The following is a 12,625-nucleotide window of genomic DNA, read 5'->3' as shown; positions in this document are numbered from 1 at the left end:
GAAGGTTCTAAATAATAAACAACTAAAACAAACAAGTCTTCTCGATTCCTAGTCTGTGTCAGTCAAAACATTTAGTCAAAACTTGACTGAATATGAAACCGGGAGTTCAATACACAACATGATACTGACCTGGAGGTAGAGTTTGACCAGACTTGACGGCAGGTTCTGGGGCACAGTGGCGAGGTCGTTGTTGTTGTTAAGAAGCAGCATCTGAAGCTCAGGAAGGTCAACAAAGGCATCGTCGGACACGTTCATCACTTTGCACGATGACAGATCCAGCTGCACCAGTTTGGGAAGGTGGGCAAAAGCTCGTTCTGGGATCCTGTGAACCTGCATGGGTAGTCGGAAGACACTTTTAGTTTTGGATACAAATAACTCTTAGGTATAAAGTGAAGGAGCTAACTGAATTGTACAAAAGGAGGCCTGAATATGATCTCTCTCTCTCTCTCTCTCTCTCTCTCTCTCTCTCTCTCTGTCTCTGTCTCTCTTTGTCTGTCTGTCTGTCTGTCTGTCTGTCTCTCTCTCTCTCTCTCTCTCTCTCTCTCTCTCTCTCTCTCTCTCTCTCTCTCTCTCTCTCTCTCTCTCTCTCTCTCTCTCTCTCTCTCTCTCTGAAGTCTGATTTTAAGAAACAAAGGAATAAAGTGACAGAATTAACACGTCAAGCAAAAGCAAATTATTTTAATACATTAATCAGGGCCGGACTACCGGGGGGGTTATGGGGGTTGCGCAACCCCCCCCCCCCCCCCCTAGCCTAAACATGTACCTTACTTATTTAATTTTTTTTTTATTATTGCTTATTTTATGCCGTTTCATGCAAGGAGCGACCATTTTCCTATCTCAGAATATGACCTACCCGTCAGCTTCAGGGGGCTTCGCCCCCTGACCCCCACAACGAGGGGTGTGGGGGGGGGTGGGTTCTAGGGTTTCCGGACCCCCCCCCCCCAGCCAAAAAATAAAAATATTGAATGAGGTATGCATTTCTTTATTTTACATTGAGTTTCAATTTTTGGGGTATTAATCAGTGACAAAATCTGCTGCCTGAAACTGGTAATGATCATCCTCAGAATGCACCAGATTGCACCATTTTGCATCCTTTTTTTCAACATTTTCCGGGGGGGCATGCCCCCGGACCCCCCTAGCAAGCTAGGCACTTTGCGCCGTCGGATCGGCGCTTCGCGCCTTCACACCCATATCTTCACAATATACTTTTGAAAAAGACCAGTCATAAAATGAACTGATCCGCCCCTGCCGCCAGGGGGGACATCCCCCTGGGCCACCACTGGCAACCCCCCCCCCCCCCCTCCTCTTCGCCTAGTCCGGCCCTGTTAATCGAGGACAAGAAAGATATTGCAACTGTTTGGCGTGCTGTTAATAACATATTAGGTAAATCTAAACAGAACTCAAATCGGTCTGCCACAACCATCTCCCCTGAAGATTTTAATTACCATTTTTTGTCCCTTGCCAATAGGCTAAATGAATCTGCAAAATGCGACAGTCCTGATTCTGACCTTGAAGTCTCTCTCTCAAAATTACATGATTTCTGCAATGACAAATGTAAACCGGACGATGTTTTTACTATTCCAGACATGGCAGTGCATGAGGTAGGTAAGGCGCTAGAAGGCCTTAAGAATAAAAAGTCCATGGGTCCTGACAAGATTCCTCCTTACTTGGCCAAATTAGCTCTACCATATATTGTGGAGCCACTCACCTATGCGTATAATCTCTGCATAAAGCAAAATACTGTACCTAGTTTACTAAAGAGAGCAAAAGTAATTCCACTCCATAAAGGCGGAAATTTATCCGACCCAAATAATTTTAGACCCATTTCCTTATTACCTATTTTATCCAAACCATTGGAAAAACATATTCACAAACATTTGCTCGCGTACATAGAAAGCAGAAACCTTTTCCATCAATTTCAATCTGGTTTTCGAACAAATCACTCTTGTCACAGCGCCCTTACGACGCTATGCGACACCTGGTTGTCTGCAACAAACCGATCTGAAATCAGTGGTGCTGTGTTTCTCGACTTTAAAAAAGCGTTTGATCTTGTTGATCATTCCATTTTACTGCAGAAATTGCAGTTGTATCTCAGAAACAGTTCAGTGTGTAACTTTTTTGCTTCCTATTTACAGGACAGATCTCAATATACTGCCCTAAACTGTAAAATATCTACTGAGGAGACTGTGAAATGCGGGGTGCCTCAAGGGTCAGTGCTTGGGCCGATCTTGTTCTGTCTGTATATCAATGATCTGCCACTGCACATTTCTGATAGTAATGTAAGAAGTGATTTTTTTGCTGACGATTCTTCTCTTCATTCAAGTGGAAAGTCTGTTACAGTAATAGAGTCCTCCCTTCAAACAGCTTTAAACGATGTAAATAACTGGTGTAGTGCTAATGCTATGCTTGTCCATCCAATAAAAACTAAAAGTATGGTAATCGCAACCAGACAAAAACATCAGATTTCTCCACTCAAACTAAATCTTACTATTGGTACGCAATCAATTGAACAAGTTCAACAGCATCGCGTTTTAGGGGTAATTCTTGATTGTGAATTCAAGTGGCAGGCACAAATACAGCATATTTGCAAGAAATTAGTCAAGAACGTTTTCCTCCTATCCAAGTTAAAGCAATATACCGACAGAAGGACTCTGGAAATGTTCCACCATGCTCATGTAATGCCTCACATTAATTATGTTTCGACGCTCTGGGATGGCAGCAGTGATGTCCACTTGAAAAAGTTAGACTCTCTCTATCGTCGCTCGGCCAAACTCATCGTAAAGGATAATGCCTCAACAGATATGAAATTAAAAATGCTTAACTTTCTTCCACTGGAAAAGCATCTCAAGTTAAACAAAGCCATTTTCATGCATAAATTGTATCACGGTAAAGTGCCGATTTACATTACATCATTATTTAATAAAGCTACCCACAGATATGGGTCGGTCAACTTGATCCCACCAATTCCACGAATTGACCTGTATAAGACCAGTCTTGCTTTTTCGGGTACTTCAGTTTGGAATTCACTTCCATCATCCTTTAAGCACCTAAAGTCATTAAAAAGTTTTAAAAAATGTGTTAAAAGCCACTTAATGTCTGAGTAGTTTAACGCCTTTTGACTTACCAAACTTAGTATTACGTCAAAAATATGCTGTGCATTGTATATTCTGAACATATTTTTGTTACACTATTGCTACATGTTCGATTGCCACCAGCTTGTATTTATAATTCCTGCATAGTATGCATTTGATTTTATGAATAACCACATATGTATGCTCTTCATGCCTCATCTTTATCATCATCATCATCATTATCATCATCATTATCGTCATCATCATCATCGTCATCTTTATTATCACGTTTTCCGACCTCCTTTTGTTGGTTAACTTTTTAACTTTTTAATTTTTAATTTTTTTTTTTTTAATTATATAATTGTGTGTCTATGCGTCCCAAGGACAGATTGTAAGAAAAGGCGTAGCCTTAAATCTAAATCCTTGTAAAATAAAGTTCAATTCAATTCAATTCAATTCTCTCTCCATCCCTCTCTCTCTCTTACCCTGTTGTTCTTGAAGATGAGCGTCGCTAACGAAGTGTTTGCCAGCAGATTTGTGTTCTTCATGTTACAGAAGAGACGAACCCTTATAAATCAGGTTCAGTGACATGTCATCAGGGTCTTAATGTATTTGTTGAATTTTATGCGTGACTATAATTTATAACTGTGCAGATACTATTGCTGTTATTGTAACCACTATTGTAAGGGGCTGTGGCCTTAGACAATTAAAGATTTGTTCTTGTTCTTGTTCTCTCTCTCTCTCTCTCTCTCTCTCTCTCTCTCTCTCTCTCTCTCTCTCTCTCTCTCTCTCTCTCTCTCTTTTTTTTTCTCTCTCTCTCTCCCCCTCTCTCTCTGTCTCTGTCTCTTTGTCTCTCTCTCTCTCTCTCTCTCTCTGTCTCTCTCTCTCTCTCTCTCTCTCTCTCTCTCTCTCTCTCTCTCTCTCTCTCTCTCTCTCTCTCTCTCTCCATCTCTCTTACCCTGTTGTTCTTGAAGATGAGCGTCGTTAACGAAGTGTTTGCCAGCAGGGAGAATGACACGGAGGGAAGAGTCCCCCCAAGGGCGATGTCCCGAATGTCCAGAGACGCCAGGTTGGCGCCCTGGCTGAGTCCCAGCAAGACGTTCTTGAGCTGCACTCCATCAAGAGGATTCAGGCCAATCTTCAGCGACTGTAGGGAACTCAGAGGTTTCAGAGCTCCGGGCGATACGTTTCTGAAACGCGCACAGCAAATCGTCAGTGGATACGCAATACCATGTCTGCATGATGCAGGAGTCATATTACATCTTGCATGTTCGCCAAGGAAATTCTTGCAAAGGAAAATGATATAATGATTTTTGTTTTGGAAAGGCCTGGCCAGGTCAAAGAACTGCAAATAGCCCAAAAGCCTTCATGTCTCTCGCAAAGACGTTTCTGGGGGCAAACAAAAATAGAACAAAAAAAGACTTGCTGCTATGGGAAACACAGTTGTCCAATGAAATGAATGCATTACAATGTATGGTGGGCCTGCAGAACTCGGGTGAATTGTTTAACTCTGTTTGAGGGATTGGCATGTTTTTAAGTCAGGTACTAGTACGTCATACGTGCCACTGACGATATGGAAATACCGACAGAAGCGTTCGGCAGACAGATCTTCAAGAATTACAGGAAGCCTTCCAGAGCTAGTGCAAAAAACTCAGAAACATGCACAGCTTAGCTTTGGCTGAAGAGTTTATGAAACATGTGAGACTCATTAATATGCCAGGTGGACATTTCAAAATACATGAAGTCAAAACACAATACACTCACAGCTGGACCCTTAAGTCCCTAATCCCCCTTTTTTTTACTGCACCTTCTAAGGCTCTTTCAGTATGATAAAATACTTCAACCGGGCTATGTTACTAAATCCTGTCCTTAATTGAGCACGAAGTCGACTACGGGAAGACTTTGCGAAGTCTTTTTACCGAAAACTCAGTGCGAAAGCTCCGTACGGCCAGCTTCGCGAAGTCTTTTTACCGAAAACTCAGTGCGAAAGCTCCGTGCGGCCAGCTTTGCGAAGTCTTTTTACCGAAAACTTAGTGATAAAGCTTCGTGCGGCCAGCTTCGCGAAGTCTTTTTACCGAAAACTCAGTGCGAAAGCTCCGTACGGCCAGCTTCGCGAAGTCTTTTTACCGAAAACTCAGTGCGAAAGCTCCGTACGGCCAGCTTCGCGAAGTATATTTCGCGTAGTCAACTTCGCCCAGTTAAGGACAGGCTTTATAGAGATTGCCTGAGAATTTAAATGACTCACTTGAGGGAATTGCGCGCAACATCCAGGCGTCGAGTAGAGTTGGACAGGGCACTGAACGTCGTATTGGTCAGTGTGGAAATGTTATTGTTGGTCATCACGATAGAGTTCAAGCTCTTGAGATTGGTGTAACCCTCTGGGAAGGTTGCATTCTGGATCTGATTCCCATCTAGGTACAGTCTGGTTAGTCCCGGCAAAGTGCGCAGGTCCGGAACTGATGTCATTTTGTTGGCGCCAAGGTTGAGCAAGGACAGGGAGTTGACTTCCTGAAACATAGAAGAAGGTGTGTGTTCTTTTCTAATAAGACAAGACAAGACCAGACAAGACAAGACAAGAAAAGACAAGAAAAGATAAGATAAGATAAAAAAGCAAAAACACTTTAATGTCCATTTTCATTGTACACAAACATGGACATTTTTCTTTTGGCACCACATCGCATTACCCATAACACAAAGACAGCAATCAAAAGCGTAATCGTACATAAATACACTGTTAAGATCAACTTTTACATAAGCATTTAAATAATGATCAACATGTATCTATCACAGTGACTGATAAATGTGGACAAGGTTTCTCAAATCTTATGATAGTCCTGCTCTGCCTCATTCAGAAAAAGAGCCACCCGAATGTTCCTTGTTTCAAAGAACTAAACGCACATGTAAACGGGCACGCTCACTACACACAAAATGTACAATCCCAAACCTGGAAAGTTTCCGGAGGAAGTTTTGCGATGTTGTTATTAGTTAGGTAGAGCTCCTTAAGTTGGGGAAGGTTCCGGAAGGCGCCTGCTTCGAGGGTTTGCATTAGACTGTTGCGTAGAAACACCTTGACCAGGTGCGGAAAATCGGACAACGATCCAGCCTTCAAGGTGGCAAAATTGTTGTGGTCAAGATAAAGCATTTGTACCTGTAAAGAGTACAAATAAAACATGTCGAACGAATACGAATACGAATACGAATACTTTATTATCTCATACAGAGAAATTTCAGTGTGGTGCACATTAAAAGACAAAACAAATAATAAGACAACAGATAAAAATACCATACGAAGCATACTACACTCGCGCACGCATATGTACACTAACAGGAATAGTAACATGATTCCAAATAGGTTAATTGCCGTCAGCTTTAGCTAAAAGTTTAACGCTAAAAACTATCATTATCACAGGACTAGATATGTCATTGAACAATATTTATCACAGGACTAGTCATTCGAGGGTTATCACACTCAGCATAAGGGTGCACATCAAAGAGTGTAAAAAATATTCATCACAGAAATCAGTGCATATGTTCACCGGCACACATACTAGTTTTAGTTAACTTAGGTATTTAAAAAGCCAATTGACTTTGGAATAAAACTGTTCTTAGTTCTGAGCGTGCGGAATCTGGGAGTGCGGAGGCGACGTCCTGAGGGCAGGACCTCAAAGTGGTGAGCGAGCACAGATCAACATAAAAAGATCTGAGATGTAAGATGTAAAACAAAAATCTCAAAACAGACGTAAGAAGTTTTAGAACAAAACTAATGCGATTAATATTACTTGAAACATAGATTTTCTTAAAATTATAGTAAACAGTATTAACACAAATACAGATGCACGCTGTAACAAAGTTTCACATTCGTGCTCATGAGCGAATCAAAATGACTTGAACATGTCAGCAAAGAGAACAAAATAAAGAAAAATATCTTAACGCGGTAATAATCTCTCCATCCACGTCCAGAATACGCCGACATTGAAAAGTCTTTCTATCGACACACTTACCGAAGGAGGAATGCCAGCAGGAACAGTGGTTAGTCTCTTGCCCTCACAGTTGACCGTCACTCCCCCTTTGCTGCAGAAGCACATGGTCGGACATGTCTCGGATGGCGTGGGTCCTTTGCCAAAATGCCTCAGAGATCGGCCTGGCTGGTTCAAATGTGCAGACACACCAGAACTCACGGACTGGTCCACCTCCATGGGGCTTTTGGGTTCCATTCGTACAGCAGGGAAGATCAGAAGTGCGGCAGCAGCCAAGAGGAGACTTTGGCGTCGAGAGCCTTCCATAGTTGTCTATTTTACTGTTAAAGCTGTTGTCTGCGGAAACAGATGCAAAACAGCAATCAGTGAAATAAGATTTTGATGTGTATGATATGCTTCAATATGCAGAAACAAATGCGAAACAGTAATCAGAAGCGTATAAAAGGCGTCTTTTTGATAGTGGGACTCGTGATCTTTAACCTGCATATATAGGCAATAAAATAAAAAACGCTCGCACTGGACCCGAGTACTCTTCAGACTGGCTCGCTCAATAAATATAAATGTTTGGAATGTCTGTGGTGTGAATGTTGGTTTCTGACCAGAAATGCAGATCTATCTCTGGCCGATTCATAGATCATTCAACCTACAAACTGCGACCTCATCTGTGATCAGATATGTTTCGACAAGCATTAAACGGATGAAATTAACCACATGCAGTTTATTCTTCAGAAAAATGCACACAAAAAATGGGTTGGGTTCGGTGATTTGTACATAAACGTCTTCCTCGCGATAGATTCGCTTATTATTTTGTCTTATGAAGCCGTCATCAACACAAACACAATGATTGCAGAAGCAAACTCTGTACCTACACGACCGAGACACAAGACTGATTATTTCACAGCTGCAATGAGAATAGAGAACAAAGACGTTTTGGGTAAGCTTACTCATGTCAGGTCTTCACTGACAAGCTCGGAACAGACGGAAAATTCCGAACAAAAGTAAATGACGTCAAAGTCTCTTTCGCTTTAAGTGTAACTTTGTCATGACGTATTTTTGTGTGACGCGTTCGGCTGTTCTATCAGGTCAATGGCTGCGTGTTGCCCCGCCGGTGTGAACTCCTCCTACGGCCAAGTCGGTTTTGTGGTTTATTTCGCATTTAGGTCCCAGGTAACATTATGAAGTTTTAATACGATCAATCGGACCTATTATCAAGTTAGTGTATCAACTTTTGAACGAACTGCGCCCAGTAGTTTCCCAGCAATAAGCTGTTAAGTGAAGAAAGACAGACAGACAGATACACAGACACACAATTAAAGTCTGCTGAGCCCTTGTACTAGCGTACTCGGGGACAATTTAAGTCTTTACTTAAATTTGGTTATGACCTGGTTCGGCTATCAACTCCGTAAGACGTACTGTAACTGGTAAAACGGTCGAAAATGATCATTTGTTCACCTTTCTGTAGAAAGTCGCACCGAGGATAAGTCAAGGGAGGTAAATCTCCCAACTTCCTTTTTCGTCTTGAACTTGGCGTGGTAAGACGTGTCGTAACGGAGAAAAAATTTGTATCGATGTATATCGCTGTATATCCTGAGCAATCCGTGATCAGAAGTATCCTTGGTGGTATCGTATGGTATTATGATGGTTCTGTTTGTGTTCTTATGCTAATATTTTATCATTGGAATGAATTTGAAGAAGTGTGCATGCACAATTCACAGTCAATAGACATGTATGTGCACAATTCACAGTCAATAGACATGTATGTGCTAACAAGGCCCGATTCAACATTCTTGGGACAAATAGATTGAACTGATCAAAAGATGAAAGGAAGCCAGGATTGAATGTAAATCTTGGCTATCATCAGAAAGATCCGTTACCTTACGGCATTCTTAGCCACCGCGTATGTCTTATAACTCATATGAAATTGTGACAGGGGAGGCTACCGCTCCTTTCACAGCAGACTCTGCACCCGAGTTGTTGGCCCTTAAAGTCAACACCTGTGGATTGTAGAGTTCTGTTTGTGATGGGGTCTGGTGGTTTCCGATTGTCTGTATGTTCATGGAAACCTTCGGGTTTGCATAACAGTTTTTATAGGGCTAAGAAATTAGCCCTAACATTTTCAATCCTGTTTGATTGCACTTCGCTTCCCGAGGTGATCGTAGTGTTTCGGCACACGGTTACATCTGGCGCTGCGAGCAGGGATGGGACTTGGCATGATTATGTTCAGATAATGGCATAATATGACCACTGAACATTTTCGTGCTGTTCCCATTCTGCGAACTTGGGATGGACAGTGGTCCCCCGGTTCGGAACTTCGGGACGAAGTTCATTTCAAACGGGGCCGATTGTGACAGGGGAGGCTACCGCTCCTTTCACAGCAGACTCTGCACCCGAGTTGTTGGCCTTTAAAAGTCAACACCAGTGGATTGTAGAATTCTGTTTGTGATGGGGTCTGGTGGTTTCCGATTGTCTGTATGTTCATGGAAACCTTCGGGTTTGCATAACAGTTTTTATAGGGCTAAGAAATTAGCCCTAACATTTTCAATCCTGTTTGATTGCACTTCGCTTCCCGAGGTGATCGTAGTGTTTCGGCACACGGTTCCATCTGGCGCTTGCGAGCAGGGATGGGACTCGGCATGATACACTACTCAAAAGAATTCAAGGACCACTCAGTTGGTCATTCACCATTCAAAGCAATTAAGACAAACAACAGAAAACATATTTCAGAAGTTTAATTTATTCACTTGTTGTTCGATCGGATACAATTTCATTAACCAACACGAATTATTCATCGAGAAAATTGAATTTGAATGGACATACCCCCATTTTCAAAATTCAGAACAGAGAGCAATTGGAATCACAAGAGTCAATAACGAGTGTGACCTCCATTGGCATTGATGCAGTCGAGGCAACGCTGATGCATGGACCTGACCAATGTCTGAAGAGTGTTCTGAGAGATCGCCTGCCACTCCTGCTGCAGAGTGTGGAACAGGACGTTGAGGTTTGGTGGAGGAGGATGATTCGCTCGAATCAGTCGCCCCAGGACATCCCAAAGATGCTCGATTGGGTTCAGATCGGGCGAACGGGAGGGCCAGTCCATCCTGATAACTTGCTGCTGCTGCGGAAAGTTATTGACGACCCGAACTCTATCTTTGTTTCTTGACCAGTACTCTTGATTTTGGTACCGTTGTGTTCCTAAGACTCTGCACTGTCATTTGACATCAGGCTCACTATGTATAACTGGATCAAACACGTGATAACCGCTAATGAATAAAGTAATTACAGGCATGGGAATTGTCCGCAATTTTTTTTTTGTTCCGCCGAAAATGCAAAAGTGTCCGCCGAAAAAATAAAGGGGGGAGGCACACAAAAAAAGCACCGGTTACTTTGGCCTTTGCGCAAAAGCCCGCGAAAACTTTCCCTACTTTGTTCACGCACTGCTACCGCCCGCCTCAATTATTGAACTTTTATGTTTGAAAGTAAACCCGCAGATTGCACAGATTGTGTTACAAGTTACATTTTCCTGTTTGTCTCAACAGATCAATTTTTTTTTACAAATTTAAACCATATAATACATGTATATATTTTTTTTTCTTCAAAAAAGCAAAAATTGGTACATTTTTGTACTGAAAACTCTGATTCTAAAAACAGAATTTAATGGCAAACTTGGAGCTCAGATGACACCAGATTGCACCATCTGGGTTCTTTGGAGAAAAAATTTTTCCGGGGGAGCATGCCCCCGGACCCCCCTAGTAAGGCTAGGCGCTTCGCGCCGTCGACTTGACGCTTCGCGTCTTCACTTATAAATTTTCCGCCTTTTTTTTTACAAGTTTAAATTCCCATGCCTGTAATTAGTTTTTTCCGATTAAGGTAGCCTACATACAGCGACTAATTGGAACCTGGCAGTGAGGATAGTATCACCGCAACAGTTAGTCTTCATCCTTATGTACTCGTCTACGTATGTTTGGTTTTAATTATTTGCAAGAGGATGCACATATTTAGGAAAATATGAAATGCAAATGGCCGCCATAATTAATATTTTGTCGATATCTACTTCCTCTAGCAGATAATCAAAACCGAACATACGTAGACGGGTAAATAAGGATGAAGACCAACTGTTGGGGTGATACTATCCTCACTGCCAGGTTCAAATTTTAGAAACTGATGGTTAACGTGAAGCAGTGTGAAGGGTGTGTAACTTGATAATTCGCTGTGCATTTTTCCATGGCGGGGGTACCACAAGTGTTTGCACATTTAAAAAAAAGTTAACTCATTGTGCAGCCTTATGTGTATGTAACAAAAATAGTGTTGCTGTGGTGCGAACATTTCATGTAACAGGTCGTCCTGTTTTCAGGTATGTTTTTGCTGGAGGACCCCAAAAAACACGTTTGTTTCGGACAAAAAAGATCCTGTGCTTGGTAGTTGCAATTTTGAGTCACCATTCTTACCCTTACCAGCACTCATCTCATCAAACCCTGACAGTAGGTTAATTTTAGATTTTCACATTTTTTAACAGATTGAGAGCAACTTTTGGAGGAGACAGTCCCTTTATTAAAACAAAATCGACCAGATAAGTATTTCTAAATTTAGCCTCAATTCTCGCTGAAATCGGGATATCCCAAAAAAGAGATAATAAATGCACAAATTTCATCCCAAAACCATTTCTTGTACCCATACATACATTAAAAGCGTATTGAAGCAGAAAAACATAAGGTGAAGGCGTGCACACTGAATTCGCTCAGTATAATAATTAGTTGTCAGTGCGTCCTTGTTGAGGAAGAGAGTATGAGGTCATGCAGTGATTTAGTAGACAGGCCGAGCAAAAATAAATAATATGTAAAACACCAGTTCTAGGCATGCCACAGATGTCCAGAAAGGAAAGTAGCCTACATTTGGAATCAGTTTCCAAAAAGAACCCCAAACCGAAAGCAAAAGCTGGTCGACACCAGTTTCTCCGAACACCATACTTTCAGTTTAGCTGATCCCTCTTTCGTCGCCTCTGGGAGGCAGCTGTAGCAACTGACGCACACATCATCCCATGCACACACCAGCGGTTCACGGAGGAATGCAAGAGTTTAGAACGCATATTCGATTTAGTTATGTATGGGCTGAGCTTATGTGCTTTGCTATTGCTGTGGTACATACCGCGCAAAGATCAGTTTGACACAAACAAAATGTCGCTTGAAAGTGATCGTGTGTGCCACGGTGTGTGTGTGTCAGTGAGTGTGTGCAGCATGTGTGTGTTTGTGTGTCAGTTTGTGTGTGTCTGTCTGTCTTTCGGCCCTGTCTGTCTAGCTGTTTGTCTGTCTGTCCGTGTCTGTCTGCCTTTCTCGTTTCAGCTAAGGTGCTTAGTTTAAATCTCGGTTTGACTTTACCAGCTCTGAACACTTTTCAGAGACTGACAGTACGTAAACTGAATTAAAACTCGCACAAAGTATCGCGCCGGCTATCGTTTTATTCCCATTACAAATGCATTCATACCCTTTAAGACCACAGTAGCCAAGTCATTATCAATCTTAGATCACGTTTAGACATACAGATTGTGACAAGTCTACACTGACACAAGTTTACAGAAGTATT

General features: G+C 42.0%; 1 protein-coding gene across 1 annotated transcript in view; it reads right to left on the bottom strand.

The window, feature by feature from the left end:
• Positions 1-12,625, bottom strand: part of LOC138964132 (insulin-like growth factor-binding protein complex acid labile subunit) — a 37,812-nt gene that overhangs the window by 14,203 nt on the left and 10,984 nt on the right. The window contains exons 2-6 of the mRNA XM_070336023.1: positions 7,073-7,384; positions 6,016-6,219; positions 5,317-5,579; positions 4,030-4,261; positions 130-330 (exon numbers count right to left, since the gene is read on the bottom strand). Of these exons, the coding sequence (XP_070192124.1) occupies positions 130-330; positions 4,030-4,261; positions 5,317-5,579; positions 6,016-6,219; positions 7,073-7,354 (1,182 nt within the window). The 5' untranslated portion in view covers positions 7,355-7,384. The remainder of the gene's footprint in view (positions 1-129; positions 331-4,029; positions 4,262-5,316; positions 5,580-6,015; positions 6,220-7,072; positions 7,385-12,625) is intronic.

Source organism: Littorina saxatilis, linkage group LG1, assembly GCF_037325665.1.
Source record: "Littorina saxatilis isolate snail1 linkage group LG1, US_GU_Lsax_2.0, whole genome shotgun sequence".
NCBI lineage: Eukaryota > Metazoa > Mollusca > Gastropoda > Littorinimorpha > Littorinidae > Littorina > Littorina saxatilis.
Note: the sequence above shows the minus strand (reverse complement) of the source record. Positions and strands in the feature narration are given on the sequence as shown.